The sequence below is a fragment of the Onychomys torridus genome, chromosome 23 (assembly GCF_903995425.1).
Source record: "Onychomys torridus chromosome 23, mOncTor1.1, whole genome shotgun sequence".
Lineage (NCBI taxonomy): Eukaryota > Metazoa > Chordata > Mammalia > Rodentia > Cricetidae > Onychomys > Onychomys torridus.
In genome coordinates, this window is record NC_050465.1 from 47,559,520 (window position 1) to 47,581,241 (window position 21,722).

The 21,722-nt window shown below is 47.4% G+C and overlaps 1 protein-coding gene across 3 annotated transcripts in view; it reads left to right on the forward strand.

Moving 5' to 3' along the window:
* Nrp2 (neuropilin 2) overlaps window positions 1-21,722 on the forward strand; it is a 114,697-nt gene that overhangs the window by 78,172 nt on the left and 14,803 nt on the right. For 2 of the 3 annotated variants that reach the window (XM_036172725.1, XM_036172726.1), the window contains exons 13-15: window positions 3,572-3,834; window positions 5,427-5,523; window positions 6,714-6,734. In XM_036172725.1, coding sequence (XP_036028618.1) covers window positions 3,572-3,834; window positions 5,427-5,523; window positions 6,714-6,734 — 381 coding nt within the window. Of the gene's footprint in view, window positions 1-3,571; window positions 3,835-5,426; window positions 5,524-6,713; window positions 6,735-15,667; window positions 16,188-21,722 lie in introns of those variants that run through there. The other variant, XM_036172727.1, reaches the window with a different exon arrangement.

Consider the following 21,722-nt stretch of genomic DNA (forward strand, 5'->3'; position numbering starts at 1 on the left):
AAGCTACTTAGCAGGACCTGGGAGGGGGGGGGGGCGGGGGCGGGGGTAAGATACTGACATTACCTGTGGCACAGGGATGGGCAAGAATCGTAACTAAGGGAAGAGCTGCAGTGGCACACAGTATCCGCTCCGTTTGACCATCCTCATCCTCTGCTTTTTTTTCCCTCCCATTCCTTGAGCTTTTCCTGGTCCGAGTCTTCCCTTCATGGTGTCCCTGGTTCTAATCAGGCCTCTCTCAGTGACAGGCAGGGATGTTTTGCAGCTCAGCATCCCTCTGACTGATGTCGCCTGCTAATTCCTTACATTTACATATCATCTTTCTTCCCCGGAGCTCATAGCACTTAACAGACAAGTGGGGCACAAATGATTTAACTAAGTGAAATCCAGAGGCCTGCTTGTCTGGAGACTCTGCAAACTCGTGGATTAGCTCAGATGTCAGCGCTGAATTATGATCCTTAGCTGCGCGTGCTTAGCACGCCACCAGCATTAACTCGGTTCTTGCCGGGGTCCTGTAAATCATGCATAGTGATTATCAGCCTATTGTGAGAGGAGGAAGGGCAGAGGAAAGGAGAAGGGAGGGGCCCTGGAGGCTCTGGAGGCTCTGGGGCAGCTGACAGGGAAACCTTTGGCCTGGTTGAGTTCTAATGACAGGGTGAGTAGGTAAGATAGACCCCGGATAAAATCCTCGCAGCCTGCCATTTCACACCCCCCACACATTTGGCTTTCCCAGTCATACCCATCCTGCTATGATTCCTTCGCTTAAGAATGCAAATTCACACAAGTGACAGAAATTCCGCCAAGCAATTCTCAGGCAGCAAGTGGGTCTTATTTGTGAAACCGTGAAAGGAGAAGGCTGAATGCAAAGTCTCTCAAATGTGCTTTCCTTTATAGATGGGGTGGAAAGAGTAAGGACTTGGACGTTACGGGAGCCCAGGGGGTCAGGGGGTCATACTGGGAGCCTCCACAGGTTACCCTGGTGTTGGGTTGTTTCACCTTTGAAAGGGGGCTGCTGGCTCAGGAAACCAGAGAGGATGGCGAAGGGATTACATGAATCTGAAGGCTTGGCAGAGGCTAGCAGACTCTCTCTCCTCATTACAGAGCATTCTTTTTTTTTTTCCTCTGTGTGTTTGTCATTCACTCATTTACTCATTCATGAAACCAGAGTTCCCTGAGTAGTGTGATGATATACATGGACTAAGGAAAAGAGAAGCATGCAGCATCATGTGTGCAAGACATGACATGGGAGACTGACTGTAAGATGGCCCAGCAGGCAAAGGTGCTTGCCACAAAACCCGATGGCTGAAGTTCAGTCCCTGGAAGCCACATGGTAGAAAGAAAGAACCAACTCCTGCAAATGTTCCTCTGACCTCCGTGTGTGCACTGTGCCACACTCAAGTGCACAATCACATGCACACATGTGAGCGTGCACACACACCCACACATTAAATAAATAAAAATATTTAAAAATCTTACATGGCAAGAAAGATACATTATGACCCAGTTAGGAGCGCCAGGTAGTGGGTAGTTGCCATGGAAAATGGCCTCAACTCCTTTTAAAGGTAGGTAAGATCAGTGGTGTAGTTAACAAATGTTAGAGTTGTTGAGAAAGTGAGGGTGAATATGACATGTGCCAGAATGGTTAGAAGAGCTGGGCTATGTGGTGAAGAGGAAGTACCAGGAGGCACAGGCAAGCTCAGACAGTGAGGCAGCGGGCCCAGAGCAAGCTGGTTTGCCTCAGAGAGTGACTGCAAGGATTTGGGGCAAGATACCTGCAGAGAGCTGAAATGAAGAGTTTACTGCAGAGAAGTGGGGGATCCCTCCGTTAAGTCCAGGGGGGGTCTACTTCTGAAGCACCATCTTCTCCTTGGACAAGTTGCTTTAACCTTTCTTGGCTTCTCCATTGTGTGCAAAGTAACAGAAGGAAGTCTTAGCTCGCAAGCATATAGCCAGGATGGGATGAGATAATACATACCAGTGTGCTTTGTAACCTGTGAGGCAGCGTGCAATTTTGAATTGTAATTATTATCATTAATAGTGGTAGCAGAGAGATCTGATGAGGAAACAGAGGGTTAGGGGACCACTGAGCGTCTGGTGATGGTATCAGCATCCCTTGCTCAGCAGACCCCATCATTACAGCTGTGCTCTGGAGGCAGCCTCCTCTCCCTTATCTGTGCCTTGAACAGTCTGGAAGGTCTGTCATAGGCTTAGCTCTCACCTAGCAAGATGATACCAGCAGGTGTAACAGCTGCAAATCAGAGATCCCCATCCCGGAGAGGGTCCTCACCCAGGTATCTGGAATGCAAGCCTAGCCTTCCCCAACAAACCCAAGGTGTTCACCATCCCTATTGACTAAAAAAGCTCTGTGCTCATGTGTCAGGCTAACATGGCATCATAATAACAAGAACCAGAAGTGTCTGGCCTGCTCACATTCCAAGCTGGATACATAGCGAAAATATGTCCTTGCCCTGCTCACAGAGGAGTTTAGCGGACCATGATCCACATCTCAGGGCCCAAAGCAGATTGTGAGACCTCCTCTTTCTCCTCTGTGCGTGTCCCTCTCTGCACCCGGGTCTGTGAGGCATAGGGGCTGCCAACCGTAATGGGAGCTCAGCCTTCCGCCTAAGTGTCGGATGGATTTAAAACCCATCTGCCAAAAGGGCCATTCTTGAAGCATTTGGACAGTGAACCCTTAATTTCCCAGGACATGTATATTCTCTGCTAATCACACAGCCTTAGTTAATGATCACGGCCATACCTTTTAAACCACTGGAGCTGTGTGTGCATGGCTGCTTGAAAAAAGCCAAGTCCAGGAAGAAAGGGGGATGTCCGGCCACACACACACACACACACACACACACACACACGCACACACGCACCCCCAATCTACTTAAAGTTGACATGAGTGCCCGAGAGACAGTTACTGAGGCCCAGGCATCATCTAACAGCCTTGGCAGAGACAGAAGGTTTTTAATGTCCTCCATTTGGACAGTGCCCAGCCAGACAACAAAGACTCGAAGTATAAGCCACCTGGCCGGAGTCACCCTCCGATCCACCTCAGCCCCATAAATGGTGTCCTTGTAATTCGGTTCATCAGACGGCATTGGCCCTTTGCGTAAGCCAGAGATGAATAAGACATGGGTCAGGCCTCTTAGAACCTAGGGAGAAGAGACAAGCCTATACACAGCCAGGATTTCAGGTTGGCCGTGCCAGGGGCTGTCTCTGAAAGCGACAGGACACAAGCGATCCAGACAACAGGAAGAGGGTCCCACGTGACTTGAAGATTGAAGAAAGAACTTCAGGAGGGAGCAGCAGTTGGATCAAGACTCTTGAAGGAGCCTTAGAAAAGCGCACAGCGGGCTCAGCATGGTGGCACACACCTAGAGTATGAGCACTCGCGAGGCAGAAGCAGGAAGGTTGTTAAGCTCAAGGCCAGCCTGGCCTGCATAGCAAGACCCAACAGGTTTCAAAACACCCCCAAACTCCAGTCCAACTTTCCGATGGTGGGGCCACAGTCACAAAGGGGTGTACTTCCCAAGCATTTACCGACTGCGTTTGGATGTGTCTCCCCCAGATGACAAGAACTTCTTGAGACTACAGAGCGACGGCCGGCGAGAGGGCCAGTATGGGCGACTCATCAGCCCACCGGTGCACCTGCCCCGAAGTCCTGTGTGCATGGAGTTCCAGTACCAAGCGACCGGCGGCCACGGGGTGGCACTGCAGGTGGTTCGGGAAGCTAGCCAGGAAAGCAAACTCCTCTGGGTCATCCGCGAGGACCAGGGCAGCGAGTGGAAGCATGGACGAATTATCCTGCCCAGCTATGACATGGAGTATCAGGTGAGCTGTGGAAGGCAAAGTGCCCCAGACGCCAGGGAACCATTGTGATCCCTATTCCGATGATTTCAAAGAGCCCTGCCCATTCATCATTAAGGGACGCGGTTAAGCTCTACTGTTTTCATTGTGTTTCTTCTGTTGCTATGGCAACTAAATGACACTCTTATTTGTTATTCAGAATGTGCCTATCTCTCCACCCAGACTTGCTTCTTTGTTCCTCCTATTGCCTTTTATATTGCTGGAATCTTCTCCCACAAATGTTTCTTCTCCCTATTTTATTTTAGATTGCTATCAGGTAGACTGGCAAAGGGACACACAAGTCAGGGAAATACACACAAACAACCCCTCTACACTCAAGGCAGTGGAGCCCTCAGAGTGGAGGAGGCCATGGCCATGCCCTCCCAGACCCACTCCAGGGAGCAGGAATCCAGGAAGGGGCATAGATAGATAAACCTTAAACTCTGTGGCCAACGGACCTGTGGCTTCTCTCTCTCTCTCTCTCTCTCTCTCTCTCTCTCTCTCTCTCGTCCAGGAATTGCTTTCTATTATCTCTGTCCCATGGAGCAAGAGAGTGAGGCGCAGATGGGCACATGCATCTGTAGCTGCATCTTGGGTAGGAGTAGACACACTGTGGATGAGGTGACTGAGAATCAGCCAAAGCATTAACCTGCTCCTCCCCAGATGAAGAGCGGCAACAGATGGCTGGCAAGGCAGCCAACTGCTCCTTCAGCTTGCCAGAGGACGTGTGCTCGTTTGCAGAAAGGACCTGGGGAGGGTGGGAATGAGGAATGATTAAAGACCACAGAGCGGAGGGGCTTCCATGCGCAGCCTGCAGCCTGCAGCCAGCACTCCTAAGGTTGCAAGACATCCTGAGACCCTCGATCCCTAACCCGGGTCCCCACATGCTAACGTTAGTGCAGGTATTAAAAGAATCGGTTGGAGTTTTTGTCTGATCCTCTTCAGGGAGGGCTGCTCCAGGCGGAGCTCTTGTCTTACTAAATTTTGTTACCATCTCACCTGTGTGCCTAACACAGAGTAGATGCTCAGTAAACTATCATTCGAGGAATAAACTGCTTCCCTGCTGTTGTATTGATGGATCTCTAAGTCGGTGTGCAAGGAGAGATCACCTAGAAGGCAGTTCAAACTTAAGTGCCTCTTTATCCTCATTACCCTCACCTGCTCACGGCCTCTGAGTTTTCAAATAACCTGGGTGGTGCATTTGAAGGGTTTATGAGCAAAGGACCTCAGAAATAGCTAGGAAAATTTCAACACCACCCCCTCCCCCCCCCACACGCGCCCTTAAGTGTGTTCCACTTGTGGTCCTTTTAATCAGTATATTCTTGTTACTGGACAACAATATCCATCAGCTTGCTATATTTTCTTATCCTCTCAAATATGCACTTGATTTGAACCAACTCTTTTTAAATTAAGATCTCAAGAGATGTAGCCATGTGGTCCACAGATGTGTGCCAGGTGCAATAGCGCACACACACACACACACACACACACACACACACACACACACACACGTTCATGGCTGTTAACAGAAATTGGGAGCTTTACACTAACCATGGCTCTGGTCCTTCTGGCTCTAGATTGTGTTCGAGGGTGTGATCGGGAAAGGACGGTCGGGGGAGATCGCCATCGATGACATTCGGCTAAGCACTGATGTCCCACTGGAGAACTGCATGGGTATGTGACTGCCTCTCTCTTCCTGGCTGTTTCCAATAAGATGCTAGGGACTAGGATACACAAAAGGAAGCAATTGCTATCTTAAAACACAATGTTCCCAGTAGGTAGGACCATGCCACTCTGTACAGGAGGTGAGATGTGGGCACAGTTGTGTCTTGGGTTGAGGGGGGAGGGTATGATATGAGGTGAAGGTTTATATCCATCTCCCAATCAGAAATAGATGTGCATTAAGTATATGAAAATTTGGGGTGCCAAGACCCCATCACCAGACTCCAGTTTTTAGCAAAGAAAATGCTAGAGGACAAGAGCACCTGCCAGTCAGAATTACATGCTGGAAAGGTTTCATGGATTTAATGGAAGCCTTCAGTGGCGGGCAAAAATGGTACACATGCTATATAAGAATGATAACACAATTACCCACGCCGTTCTTTCACATGAATGAGCCACAGGGAAAATTATGGCATAAGCAATAAAATATTACATTTTGTTTTCAGACTAATACTTCTAATGCCCAAGAGTCTAAAGTTGTAGGATTAAACGTGGCACACCACAGGACCAGCGTAGGAAGGACACCCCTAACTATCTTTCTGGTCAGAAGTGCTTTAAGAGCCAACCCTACTGAAATGCACTCAAATTTGCTCAAGGCTGCATCCTGCAGCAGGGGGTCTCCCCAAGGGGACCCTGCCCACCTCCCATCAGAGCCATGGATGTGTCCCCAAACAGAAAAGGGATCCAGAGAAGGACAAGCCTTGATTCCAGCCAACAGAGTTGTTGTAATAAGTTACTGAGTGCTTTGCTTGGACCTTGGGTCCTGGGTGTCTGTGCCTAGTGATGTCAGAAGCAGCTGAGACTGTCCCAGTCCCCCAGGAAGCTCTCAGGGCCTAGGCATCTAAAAGTAATCCCAGGTCTGAGAAAGTAATCAGCGGTACATGACTGATTATAGTGCCGTGGGGACCCATTACTCTATGAAGGACTTTTTTGATCCAAAGCAACTTGAGAATCCTCTCTAGTCACCCTTGCCCAGGGATGATGGTATGTTAGACACAGTCTAGAAAACATGCAGGAAGTGGGCCACTTTCTGTAGCATATTATCCAGTAACCTAACAGAAATCACTTTGTCATGTTTGTTCATTGACTTCTTCCCTTTATCTAACTCAAAGTTGGTTTTGTTTTTTTTTTTTCTCTTTCAGAACCCATCTCAGCTTTTACAGGTGAGGATTTTAAAGGTAAAAAAAAAAACCCAAATGTTTGTTTTGCATGGCTTTTTCTCTTTCCATGTGATGTGAATTTGGTGAGGGGAGCAAACCCCTGTTTGACCAAGTTTGCAGGAGAAAAGGGGCGCTCCACTTGCTCACCACTAGATGGCGCCAGCGATACCCATAGATACTGGGGGGGGGGGGGCTTGAGATTCTCTGTATCTCCCATTTAATTAAAGTTTAGAAACCTATAATAGAGACAAATAGGTTACAGATAAACCTTTGAGCCTCTTGCATTGTCCAACGGGGAGCAATGAGGTTGAAAATGCAGGAGTGGTGAGAAAAGAGGGAAGGTGAATACACACACACACACACACACACCCTCCGTGAGGGAAAAAAAAATTACCCATAGTAGATTAAAAGTGAAACAAAATGTCAATGCTCTGCTTTAGGCTGAAGGTGGTGTTTTTCCAGCTCCAGGGAACCGAGGCAGGGTGTCAGTCAACCCGCAGTGAGGTGTACTGTCGGGCATTCTAAGGAGCATGTGGAGAAAACATGAGGAGGACCTTAAGATAAAGGGGGAGAGGTACTGAATTCCAAAGCTGGTCAAGGGAGGATCCTCCCTAACTAGAGGCAGAGCACTTGAATTGTGAGGCTGGGAGCAGAAAGGGACACTTTCTTCCTAAGAAAGCGAATGGAGAACAAAGCAAAACAGAGGGAGATGGGATGCTTGCTTCATCCAGGAAAGAAGAGAAAGGCTGCCCGCCTGGAGCAAAGGTTCTGTTTGTGCTTTGCCAGTGCAGCGGGTTTACATTCGCCCTCCGCAGTCAGTCTGGCTGTTGGTGCTGCCGCCCGGGTTTCCTACCCAGTTTCTAACAACTGAGCACTCAGTGGCTGCTCGAAGCGCTCAGTGCTCCCCTGCAGCTGGCCGACTGCAGCTTGTTCACAGACCCTCGCCCGCCCGACGCTGAGTCTCTGGGGCCTGTTTGGTGCTGGCCATGTGAGGGCCGGCAAGTCCTGTTGGTGCTGGCTAGCCTTACCCTTCTAGGTGACAGCAGTTTAGAGATCAGCTTCGCCACTTTCTACCGGGCTCCACTTGTTATCCTGGCTCTCATTAATCTGTCCAGCTCCTGACTAGAAAGAGATGGATTCTTGGCTTGACACCTGGACAGGATCCCTGGATCCTAGGCATCTTGCCAAATTTGCCATTCATCTCCAGTTCTAGGATCACCAACGTGGGCCAAGTAGTAGAACAGAGGACGGGTATATGGTTTCTTTCTTAGCCTCTCTCAGTTTCCTCCACCACATTTGGAAGGACTGAGCACCCTTGGGCACATCTTGCTGCTCTCTGGGGATGTGACTTCAGATGCAAAGCACTGATAGGAAAGCTGAGGTCCAAACTGAACAGCTTGCAGGGCAGTCGGGGTCTAATCCTCAGGGTGCAGGGTAATGCTTATGCTCCTGACTCTCTGTGGGTTGTTGAGCCTCAGAGCTCCCAGAAAGGCTGGTTCAAGCCTGGTCAGTAACTACTCTAAAGGCTGTGCACGTACCATGTCTGATCATGACTGACAAGTACGGTGGCTGAGGGCTTCTTCGCTCCTGTGAAAGTATAAACACACTAAGCACATGCGCTTTCCTTGAAGTGCCGTGCAGCACGAGGCTGCACACCCTAGGCCTGTTCGCCTGTTAAAAGATATATAAATAAAGTCTCATTTGAGTGGCAAACGTGCACTTAGGCTAAATAAACACGGGGCTCAGTGGCTTGAAGGTAAGCTTTCTAGTAGGCTTGTGGTACTTTCGGGCTGTGCAGGCAGGGCTCGAGTTGTGAGCATTGAGACTCATGGATGCTGAAGACAGCAAAGAGGCAACCCAGTCTTAGAGGGCAGAGACTTGGCTTAAAAACATAGAGTCAAGAACAGAATGGGATTTGGAAGTTTCAATCACGTTGACATGTTCTGTGATGCTCCTAGACGAGCCTGGGACCAGGCATTAGGACCTTCTCTCATGCCTCTGTCTTTAAACAAACATCTCTCCATATGGGAGGCATGCCTTCTGTTCTCTTCCTGGGCAGGACAGTAGGGGACGCTTGCTCAAGACATAACATCAGCCTTTTTACTCAAAACAGAGAAGCAGAAGGAAATGAGATTTGGGCAAGCGAGGTACGGAGAGCTGATGTGGAGCACTGCCCACACTGCCATTTGTATAGCTTCTGTACTTTGAGGGTTAGGCTGTTTTTCTTATCTATTATAAACAAGCCATGCAGCAGAAGTAATCCCGTTCATTATGGGAGATCAGTGTGTTCTCGGTGGATCTTTAGGGAAATGCAGTAAAAATGGCCTTTGGACCTGTGTTGGTAGCTGCTCTTGAGCTTCCTTAGTTTGAAGTGTCTTTCATTTTCTGCCTGTAACTGGTTTCTTCTGTGCACACTCTGCCTTTTTATTCGAATTGCATTGTGCTTTCCGCTTCATTGCATGCACGTGGATTGTGTACCTGGATGTGCGTTAGTGCCGCAGAGAAACTGTACAGAGAAAGAGGAAACAGAGAGAATGGAAACACTGTGTCATCATGCCATTCTTAAAAAGATCCTTTTGTCATTGATATGAGTCATATTTTAAACAATGTAACATGGGTGTGCTTTCTTGCTTTCATAAGCAGTGGGTATAAACATGGTGTCGTCATGTATCTTTGTTCTTAAAGTTTGAGCTTTAACAAATGAAAAAACTGTGTATACTGGGGAATTGGGGGGAGGGGGGGTGATTGAACAGTGGTTTAATTAAGGTGATAGGTTGTTTCCTCAAACTGGATGCTTTTCTTCTCAATAAGAGAAAAAAGAACAAGCAAGAACCCAGTAAAAACATATCATGCCCACAATCAGAGTCCTATGGCTGTTGACCTGTTGGATAATTTGAGCAGCTTGTGGTAGAGTCAAGGGTTGTTGTTATTCCTGAGGAGGCTGTGCATTTTGAATGCAGCAGGAGCAGACTGTACCAGCTAGAGATCATGGAGATCCAAGCAGGGTCACATTGCGAAGGTGGCCTTGGGGTGCGGTGCCCTGAACTGCCTTCTTATTAAGGACCCTAAAAGGAGCGTATGTTGGCCCTGATAGTCCGGTGGTTGTAAATGTGTCTCAGACCATTTCTTAGGGAACCCTACTCCATCTTTTGCCTTCCTGCTGCCCCCCACAATTTCCATCCGGGTATAACCAGGAGACAGTGCGGCTCAAAAGGCTGTCCCGTGGGTATGTCTGGGAATCGTTTTAAGGGAGAGCCACATAGGGTGAAGCCTGAGGTGGCTGGCACCTGACTCCTTGCCTCAAGTTTGGAGTCAATTTCTTGGGGGCCCTACAGGCCATTGTATAGCCACATCTCTTTTTCCATCCCCAGCCCCACACTCATGACCTGCCTCCCACCCAGAAGCTTTGCTTGCCAGGACAACACCCCGCCCCTGGGCACCTGACTGAACTGCCCCATCCGTGTGCCTTTCTTCTGTAGGGCTCTCTCCTTGGAGCACTTCTGAGGAAGCAGAGAGGTTTAAACCAAGCGCTTGCACATCATCCTCAGAGAAGTACACTAAACCCTGCCAGGGTTCCAGCTAGGCAGCTGTGGTGTGAGAATCCTCCCCACTGCCCTACCCCCATCTCCAATTGCCAAGTCGAGGCTAGGTGTTGCTGAGCAGAGAGAATGGGGAAAGATGTGTGAAACAGCCATGGGATGCTTGACTGCCGTCTCTGCCCACAGGATGCTGAGGCATTGTTTGTGACGTGTGCTTGCATGCTCAGCCTCTCCTGTCACAGAAGCTAGACACATTTCCCCCACCCCCATCCCGCCACCCTGCCACCACATAAGTCCATCTAAGGCAGCTGCCAGGACACTTAGGGACAGGGAAGGAGAAAGTGTTTCTCCCCAACACCTCTGTCCAACAGTCCGGAGTGGCAGGCCTTGGTTTTATAGAAGGTAGCATAAGTTCCAGAAAATGAGAAGTGCCTGCTCCAGCCAGATAAGGGGCTGTGCTGAGAGAATTTAGATAGACAGATGGGGACACGGTGGGGAGCCCCCCAGGTTTCTGCCCGATCACTGCAAATCTCTGCTGAGTCTACCTCTACGTTCTTGCTCGTCCAGCAAGTGGGAAGAGCTATTCTCAGGGGTGCTTTGAATTTCAGCATCCCTCTAAACAGTACAGGAGGCCTGGCCACATTTTTCCACTGTCTTCCATACACTTTTCAAGTGCATCCAAGCTTTTTCTTTTGTTTGCTTAATCCCACAGATGAAACAAACCGTTCACCTGAACTGTCCCTTCAGCTGGGTTCCTTCTCAGCTGGCATAGAAAGGAACCCGTGTCAGCAGCATAAAACAGCTTGTAGGTGCAAAGGGAGACCTACCCTTGGTGCCTTGTGGAACATTCCAGGTCCTATGGCATTTCATGAATGTAGGTGTGAAAGATGCTCGCTTTTTCATGGTGAGACTGCGTCCTGCCAATTTTCTGACAGGTTCTGACAGAGTAGGAGGCAGAAAGGGAGAGAGGGCTGCTTCCTGTTCCTGCTTCACTTGCCTAGAGCAAAATCTGCAAAACTGTGCTATGAAAGACCAGATAGTCTGTGGCCATAGCACCCTGAACGCGCCTGATCTCGTCTGACCTCAGAAAGACCAGATAATAAAATATGCCAGTCTTTTGGGGGGCCATACAGCCCTTCTGGCAAGCACTCAGCCTCACCACTAAAGCACAGAGACGACCAAAAGTAGTATGTAAACAAATGAAGGAGGTAGTGTTCAAATAAAACTTTATAAAAACGGACAATGGGCTGCAGTTAGTGGAGGATTCTGTAGACCTGGTTTCAGGTCTGGCACAGTCACTAAGCAGCAGTAGGCAATTCTTCAGAGCTCCGAGATATCCCTTGGGGTTTGCCCATGTGTTACTTTGTCCTCTTAGTTTTCCAACTTCCCATTTTCTTAGGCCCTCCCCTCCCCCATTTAAGACTCATGAAAAATAAAGACTATTCATGGAAGCCCATGAACCAAGGGCTGACACACCGAAAACCTCTGCTGTTTATCACTCTTCTTGTAGTCACATATCCTAATTATTCATGCAATCAGTATCACTAGAAACAGAAATGGAAGGCTCCCTACACCTAACAGGTAATTTCTTTTCATTTTTCCCATCTGTGACTTCTCAGAATTGGTTTCTCGAAATCCAAATTCTTTGCATCCACATTTCTCTTCTCCAGGGAGTTCAGAACTTTTGCAGATGGGAGCCCGCTCAACCTTGCAAATACACTTGGAGTTATTGACTATTTAAGTATCTGTTTCTCATTATCTTGAACAATGAGAAAACTTTGTGGAGAATTGGGGGTGGAAATTAATAAAAAACGGTTGAGGAATTGAAAATATTTTCCCAACTGAAAAGGAAAAAAAAAAAGATATGTGGTTGAGTGGTAAGCAAAGTCAAGGGAGAAGTTGGAAGAGACATCACCAGCTCGCAAGGTTGATGTCTCAGCTCCAATGTTTGCTTCCAGGTTGGTATAGCTAGCCCAGAACTCTTTGTCTGTGAAGCAATAGCCCAGTCACTCCATAGGAAAAGGGGTGTGAATAAGGCTGACATCCAGCTGCTCGTGTTCCTCAACACCCTTTTCTCCCTCCCATAGGGGCACTGTGAGTGGGAATTGTTTCTAGTACCTTCTGAGAGCAGTTCTGTGAAGCCTAGTGAGAGGTCAGAGTTTCCTGGAGAGTCTGAACATTGGTCCAAAATACATTCCTTTACCACTCTATCTATTGTCTGTCTGTCTGTCTATCCATCTATCATCCATCCATCTGTCCACTCATCCATCCATCTATCCATCTGGTATTTACTAATTTCTGCTTTGCTGGGAAGATGTTTTGAGTACAGGTTTAACCCTGGTTGATTTATTACCTTCCATTTCTGTAACTTGTAAACCACAGCCTAATATGAGCCTCTAACCCTTCAAGGCTGTGGTAGAGCCAGGTTCCAAACCAGCACAATCCACTTTGGAATCAAGTCTCTAGCTGGAGAATGTTCTAGGAAACTTCTGGTCCTTACAAGCTATCCCTAAATTGCTTGGTGGGACATAAGGAAGGTATTGATAGTCATATCTCCTTCTCTTTCCTAACTGCTTTAACATTAAAGGCATACATTTATATAGTATGTTTTCTCATCTTTCCAAGGAAAGTATTTAAGAGGTCATCAAGACAATGTCCTCAAATGTTTCTTGTCAATCAAATTATCACATATTCTACATGTTGATAATTTCATGCAAGAGGGCTTTGGGGGCAGGTCAGTCTTTAATATATAGTGGAGTCTGTCTTCCAAACGATAATTCTGAAGTGATGGCTCACATAGCTGATACTGAATACTAATCCCCATGTTATGGTTTAACCTCTCATGACAGGAAGGAAGACCTTCCTGCTGTGCCCCAAGTTATTGCTATCATCAGAAACACTCTCAAGGTAGCATCAAGGCTTTCTCCCTCCCCAGTCCCAGGAGGCAGTGGAGGCAACCGGAGTGACTGTAACTACGCTCCCATCTTCCCGGTCAGGCACTCCAGCAAAGGCTTAACTGCTGAATTTGCCACCTGCCTTTCCTCTGATGGCTGAGCTGCAACCTCATTAGAGGATAGCCCTCACAATGCAGCAAACCAGGATCAGAGGCGCCACCTGTACATTTAGTCACTTCCCAGCATCTTCATGAGCTCCCAAGAAAATCCAGTGGCGGGGTGGTTGCCAAGCAGCAGACACTGTTGGTGACTTGAATCATGAGTTGATGTCAGCTGACTGTGACCTGCAAGTCGACCACTTAAAGGAATCATTTTCAGCACTTTGCGTTCTTTCTATCTTGATTTCTGTGCAAAATTGTCAAAAACAAAAAGAGAGACTTTTTTTTCTTAGTAATGGAAATTATTAAAATATGTAAATCATAGCTGCATGTGGAGGCTCACACCTGTAATCCCACTACTTGCTAAGGCAGGGAGAAGTTATTTGAGTCTAGCCTGAGCTACATGATGAATTACAGATTAGCCTTTGCAATGAAGTGAAAACCTGTCTTAAGTTAACAAACAAACAAAAGAAGATGGGAATAGTTTAGGGGAAAGAAAAAGAGTGTGGAGTCACGTAAGAAAAGATAAAGGAAACAGCCTTTAGGGATCCTGGGATAATGAGGTCTTTTTCACCCCAAGGATATAGATGTGGCTATCCTTGTGGCATATATTATATGTATGTAAGCTAAGGAGCCAGTCTTTGTCAAAGCCCTTCCAACACTGTGGGTCTTCTGGTGGCCTTCACGGTACCAATGAAACTGTACCCTGAAAAAGGGGGATCCCCACACTAAAGGAAGTAATGACTCAGGCTTCATTAGATTTCCCAAAGAAAATCCTCTAATTTTCCTCTCACTTCTGAGGAGACGTGAGAAGGTCTGACCACCTCTCAGCTGGTCTACAAATGGAAGGAGGTATTCTGGAGATCAGGCTGTGGGAACTGGGAAATACTCAGAGCTGGGATGTGGTTCAGCAGTTGCCTTGTAAGGCATTGACAAGGCCCTTTCTCTGCATATCCTCTTCCGTGGAGATGGAGTCGGCCTTCTTCTACCTCCGGAGCTCAAAGTCTCATAGGGAAGACGAGAAGGGTACCCAGGCCCAGCCTGAGTGGTGAACAGAGGTGCACCCACAGACCAGAAGCAGTGACTAGGCAGCATTCCCCTCCCCTGTACACCCCATAAGTAAAGGAAGCATCTTTAGGGCCACCGGCACATGATACAAGCAGCTTGGGAAGCATTTCTCATAGGTTAAGCGTACATCATTTTTCAGAAGTAAAGATCATGTCTGCTTTTGGCAGGCTCCAAAGCGCCTTAGTCCCTTTCTGGGCCAGATTCTCATCTGATGTAAATCTTTGGGAGAATCAAGTTGTAGCACTGTTTTGCATGGAGTGGGAGTCAAGTCAGCTTTTCCCCTGAGTTACCCTAAGCTTAACTCTACTACAGCGTCTCCATGGCAACCAGAGGCTGGCCAGTAAACTCGGATGCCTTCTAAATCTCCCACCCCCAGCTTCTCCTCCCTGCTCTCTCTTTCATGGTTAAGACCCCGCCTCTCTTCCCTTTGCCCTCACTCACTTGGTGTCCCCTCGCTCTCACATTCCTTTACAGCTTTGTGCTCTTTTTTTTTTTCTTACAACTACCCATCCGATCGGCTTTTAAAATCCTCCATCCAATTAAAAAAAAAAAAAAAAATGAAGACGGGTTAGTCATCGCTTGACAGTGGTAATTGACCTGTTTAGACAAGACCAAGCTGATTTCGATGGGCACGGAAGCCTTGGCAAACCAACGTGGAATGTACCTTCAATTCTAGCCAGCCTAATTAATACATGGTTTGAGAATTCTGGCCAGCCACACCAAATATGGCATTTCCACCCACTTGGAGGATTCACCTAGCTGAATCCCAGCAGCCATTGCATTGCAGCATCGTGTGTGTGTGTGTGTGTGTGTGTGTGTGTGTGTGTGTGTGTGTGTGTGTTGTGTGTGTGTGTGTGTGTGTGTGTGTGTATGCACACACACCAGAAAGAGAGAGAGAGAGAGAACTGTAAAGCTTTTCCGTACGATAAAGTAATTCTGGCTAAATAGCAAAGGGTAGCACTCTTGGTTGAAGCTTATTTTCCACCAGGTGAATAGCCACTGTTGGTTGGCCTTCCCTGAGCCTGTTTTCCCATCTGTAGAATGGGTTAAACGTACCTGATGTATAAAGAGAAGAGACTGCATTATGAGCTGCTTGGTATATATGAAGGCCAAGTACCACCCGAGTCCCGGTCCCCTGCTGTATTTCCCAAAGCATGTGTGTTTCTCTCTCTCTCTTTCTTTTCTTTTTTTCGTTATTTCTTTTTTAAATTGATTTTTTTTTTTAAATGAGTCCGCATGCTCTCAGTCTAGCAACACTCTCTGTGTCTTTCCCCCAGGGGGCACCTTCCAGCCAGGGACCGAGCCCACAGTGGACACGGTGCCCGTGCAGCCCATCCCAGCCTACTGGTATTACGTTATGGCGGCCGGGGGCGCCGTGCTGGTGCTCATCTCCGTCGTCCTGGCCTTGGTGCTCCACTACCACCGGTTCCGCTATGCGGCCAAGAAGACCGATCACTCCATCACCTACAAAACCTCCCACTACACCAACGGGGCCCCTCTGGCGGTGGAGCCCACCCTAACCATTAAGCTAGAGCAGGAGCGCGGCTCGCACTGCTGAGGGCCGAAGCGGGAACAGCGCCCAAACAGACACGAAAGACTGCAAACACGTTGCCTCGATTTTGCACTTTGTTTCCTCCTGGCCTAGTCTCTGCGTGAATCCTCAGACAGCTCTCTCCAGGGTCTCCAACCCTGAGCACTCTTATCCGCCCCAACCGTTCTTTGTGCTCCTTGGTTCCTACTTCTCTTTGCTCTGATATTTTTGTTTGTTGTCCTTATCATCACTTTTTCCTTTTAATATTCTCTCTTTTATTCCCTTCCTTTCTTTTCTTCTTCCTTCCTTCCTTCCTTCCTTCCTTCCTTCCTTCCTTTCTTTCCTCCTTCCTTCCTTCCTTCCTTCCTTCCTTCCTTCCTTCCTTCCTTCCTTCTGTCTTTTCTTCCCTTTTACATGATTCTAAACCAACAAAACTCAACTCTAATGCTGCATCTGGAATCCCAGAAGAGATCTGCCCCTAAGCACTTCACAACCCAAGGCTCAGTTGGTTTCGTTACAGAGACAGGCTTTCTTGGTTTCTCCCCTCCTTGCCTTATCCCATCCCTCCTCTCCTGGGCAGGCTGCCTGGTTCTGTATGTATGTACACAGTACACTCCCATGTGAAGAGGTGTGTGTGTGTGTGTGTGTGTGTGTGTGTGTGTGTGTGTGTGTGGTGGGTATATGAGGGAGAGACTGACTCACTGTGGAGGGGGTGGGGAGTGTGTGGGTGTGTGTAGAGAGGGGCTCTTCACTCTTGTGTTACTTCTCCTGGGGTACATTTTACAAGAAAATAATATACTGTACACATTTTGTTTACTTGGAGAAGAAACTGAAGCTTTTTTTGTTGCCTTATCTAGCTCTCTCTGGCTGGGTTTTTGTTGGCTGCCATTGTCATCTCCAGGTACCTAGAAAAAGAGAGGCCACATGGAATACAATGTGGCTGCACCCATCCTTATCCCCACCCCCAACCCACCTGACCCAAGAGGATGGTTCCTCAAGGGCACTCAGACATGACCCCTTCTGTTATGTCTTCCGGTGTCTTTGAAGTCACAAGATAACAGCCATTGGGTTCATGGAGCCATCCTTACTTCCAGCCCTGAAGCAAATGTGTCTCATGTTGCCTTATAAAAGAAAAAAAAAAAGAAGAAGAAGAAGAAAAGTTCTTAATGAATGTTTAGCTCTGATGGTCCAATCATGGAATAAGTCATAAAGACTAAGACACCTGGGATGATGGCATGCAGTAGTTTGTTTAAATTGAGAGCAGGAGGGGGAAAGACAGAAGAGGAGATGGAAGGACTCACGTTGTCTTTGGAAAGTCTCCTCACCCCAGGGCATCATCGCATTGAGCCTAATGTGAGATGGGGTTGAGGGGAAAAGGTATTCTTTGGTATTATTTTGGTCATTGTAATAGCGTTTGTAAAGTGTGAGGGAGAGGGGGTTATGCACTTTCTTTTCATCATGTTAATGTGTGCCTGGATCTAGAGCTACTGAAGTATAAGGCTGTCCACCTGACTTACTCAGATATTATAAGAAAACAGAAAGGAATCATTTGCTGGAATGTACAGGTGTGCTGCCCCTTAAAGCATTCACGGCATCTAACCTGATGGGCTGGCCTGCCGTCTGCAGATGCCACAGCTTGGGCAGAGCGAAGGTGCGTCATAGAGACTCACCCATCGCTGCCTCCTCTTCTCCCCAAACAACGCAGCTGCCCAAGGATTCTGTGCAAAGAATGGATTAAGTAACCAAGTCAATGTCATTGCAAGAAAGTGTATATTTGAAGATTCTGGGTACACTAGGGCTCAGTCTGGGAGGCATTTGTTTCCTACTTTCCGCTGAAAAAGCCTCTTGGGAAATGAACAATTCTCTCAAGATGGTTTCCTGGTCAGATACATCTCCAGACACCTAAGAACAAAATACTAATGATTCTTTCTATTTTTTTTTTAATTGCTTGGGAGAGAGCCACTCAGCATTCTTTCAGAGTAGCCAGATAGGTCCCCCTAGCATGCTCTCAGTCTTTGCATCTGGCTCCTTTCATCCTCCTGAAAGGACGTGGTCTCCCACTCTTAACTCTGTTTCAAAGAGCTACTCTGTCTCAACTACAGCAGCTCTGCCAAGGAAAGAAAAGATGAAAGGCTAGAATGTGGCTACTTTGAGCTGTCCTTCCTCAACCGAAGATGGAGAAGGAAGCGTGAGCAGGAGGTGGGCAGCAGCCCTGGGTGGGAGGAGAGCCATGCCAATCACCCAGGGCTTTTTTTTTTTTTTTCAGTCGGGATTGTTCCCCTCTAGCTGAGCACTTAGGGCCAGGCATTCCTTGCAAATGGTATAGACATTCCTCCAGGTGCCCTGTGGAGGCATCAGAAAACCACAGCTAGAAAATCCATCTGGTATAGCAAAAGCAAGATGGCAGGCACTTTGTGAGCTTGCTCTGTGCTCATCCGATGCCCTCTGCAGGCAATATCATCTTCAAGTACGTCAGAGATGAGAAGATGGTGAATCCCGTGATACCCTTCAGCTGTGATTCATGCTTAAGTGCGCTCTCTCTCTCTCTCTCTCTCTCTCTCTCTCTCTCTCTCTCTCTCTCCTGCTCCCCCACCCCAGCATCTTTCATAGTGTTTTCTAAAAGGGTAGCTTATGTGTAAAATGCCATGCCTTGCTGCTTTAAAAAGCAAAATTCCGTCTCCAGTTAGGGAGGAAAGCGTCACTCTTGTCCAAGAAAACTGGACTGGACAGATGAATACATGCATGCTGGAGTGTAGCGCTGCTTCCCAGAAGACAGAGCGGTGAGACCAACTGTTAAAATGTGAACGAGTGCATGAGTGAGGTGAAGGGCCAGCTGGGGCTGGAAAGCATTTGCCTTACTAGAGGTCTCAGAAGAACTCTTCCTTGAGAGGCTGCTAGCAGCTGCCTCACCTATTGCTGGCACACGCAGGAAAAAAACAACAAAAATAAATCGTAGCATTGCCGTTGACAAAACAGGATGCCGGAAATAAGCTCATCCTCTCTCTCGTCCCACTCCTTTTGATTAAAACCGGAACGGGCGATCCAGTAATATTTTTGAGGTTGATACCCCTATCTTTTAAAAGACCCCATCTTTAAAATAAAAACTAGCAGGCAAGCAAACACCTAAAAGGTCAAAAATTACCAAAGAACAACAAAACAAGAAAACCTAAAGATTTTTACTTCCTGATCTTATCCCCTCTCCCTGTAACTGTGACACCCCTTGCCTCGCTCAGTTGCCTGTGTGTCAAAATAACTTGTGGATGTTGAAAACTATTTGAAAATGTATTGTGTGGAATGTAATAAAATGATGATATTTTTATACAAACATCTGGGTTTTTTTTTTCCACACACCCCCCCCTGCCCTTGACTGTGAGAACAAAGTGGAAGTGTAAGCTTTGAAAAAAATGTGATGTCTCCAAAGTTTCCATATCACCTTCTGGACTGTGGGGCATTGGTGTGGGAGGGAGGGACGTCCACCTCTTGAAGCTGAATGCCGGCCTGCCTTTCTTTATTTTCATCACTGCTTGTTAGGAGTTTTATCCAATTTGTGCAGCTGAGCCAACTTTTATGATTGGTATGGGATTTTGTGAAAGTTGCTAAGTGCTAAATTGCTGAATGTGATTCCACCAAATTTCTCTTGATGGCAAATCCGTGGAGACTGGAATCTCCTTTCAAACTGCCCCAGGGGGGAGTGGGTGCAGCTCTTGTGTCTGCTGAACTCAGCTCCACAGAGACACAGTCCTTCCTCTGGAAAAGAAATGACGACCTCTTGTCCCACACCTACCAAATGATTACTTCCTGGGGGACATTGGCCTCCAATTTATGAATGATTTCCCTGGAGCAAAGGGAACAGGGAAATCTTCTAGCATGTTCAGGGCTCAGAGATGGTCAGTATTTCAATTTTGGACAGCTAATGAAAATTAGGGATGGATGTTGTGAACCTAGAGCTATCAGAGTGGACATTTATTATAGAAACATTCTGTAAAAGCTTTGAGCTGATGGAGACCCATTAAGAGTCTGATCTTCTTCAAGTTTTTTGTTCTGTCTGGATTGGTGGTTTGGTTTGGTTTAGTTTGGCTTGGTTTGGTTTGGCTTGGTTTGGTTTGGTTTGGCTTGGTTTGGTTTGGTTTGGTTTGGTTTGGTTCACCTCTGTAAATAGTTAGTGTAAATAGTAGTTGTAGTAGATATCTGAATCTAAAGGAGATTCCGGAGGGAAAAATACATAGGAAAGGTAACTTCTTAGTAGCTTTGAATCTCTCAACAGGAGGTGAGAATTGGTCACAAGAGGATTTACGTTGCCTCTGGCATACTCAGTCCACCCCAGGGTCCTTTCTAAGAGGCTGAATGATCATCCTAGATGGTCTTGCAGAGACCTGCCTTGAGGACCCTTTTTCTGCCAGGCTCCTGATTTTTCCTAGGTCCTATAGAAACTTAGACCCATGATTCAGCACATCTCAGATCTAAGACCTGCCCTAACCTTGCAAAGGGGATCCTGGCTTTTCAGATCTCACAGGAAACTGTTAGTACAGATGGCTCAGGGTAGATGTCATTATCTATCCTTTGCAGGAGCGTAGAGTCCAATGTCCATGATTAGAGCATTGCCTGGTTTTCCCGTGCCAAGCACAATTACCCATTTTGTCTAAGTAACATTTGGCTGGCCTGAAACTGTTTGTTCCCGTTAATAAAAGGTGAAATGGAAGCATCTCCATGTGTTTATTTCCACCAAAGACCCAGACTCTGTCTACTTTTGCCTGCGCTGACCTGGGACCACCCATGCCAGGCTGAAGTGAATCAGTCAGGGCTACTGCTTAGTTGGCATTGCTAACAGTTTTGGAGCCACTTTGGGGGAAGTATTCTGCCTTGCCTCTGGGTCCAAGACTTATTTTAGGGGTACTCTTTCTCCCTTAGAGGATAGCGGCTGCCAGCAGTCAATTTTACACGTTCCTCACAACACTTTCACCCATAAACATTCCTGCCTGGATTTCAGACTTAGCCCAAGTGTAAATGTTGCAGAAAGTACATTTCTGTGGATCACAGATTGCTGATGTCAAAGCCCAGTGTGTGGTGTGTGCACCCTGTGTTTGCTCCCACCTGGGCCTTCACAATGATTTAAATGTGCATTCTTACATCGACACTGCCCTCCTAGCCCAGACCACCAAAGCCCAGCCAAGCGAGTGTGGCATGGTGTTTGTTTACCCCACCACTCTTCACTGACTGTGGGCTTGTGCTGCACAGACATTGTGGCCTTCTGTAATCGGTGATGAAAGGAGGCTCATCTTGAAGTTTTGATTTGTCTGTGTTGTGGCCACACATCTGAGGCAAACTGCAGACGGATAGGTGTGGGCTTGCTTGGTTTGGTTGCTGTTATTGTTTCTCTCTGTAATTGTGCAGAGCATGGGGGCTCTCACAGCTGTAATTTGCCTTTCATCCACGTCCCGTGATGGCCCAAAGAAAACACAAAACAAATCCAGCCAGAGAAAGGGGCAGGAAGAGGGGGAAACCTGCTGATTATCTCAGAATCGGCAGGAGTGGGGAATTGTCCCAAACCAAGAAGTTAGAAACCAGAAGTGGTGGAGGATTTAATTAAGCTTCACCTCGGTCAGGTGCACAGGAGTTTGTGCTGAGGTCAACTGCAACCAGAAATCATCTCCCTTTGGAGTCATCAGACAGACCATAGTCACAGCTGGAGTGTGTTTGCCTTGACCTCTTGGAGTCATTCTAGATGGCACCCATCCTAACTGGAAGGATACAGGATTTAGGAACTCTCCACAGAGCAGAACCCTAGTTAGCAAGATGTGGGT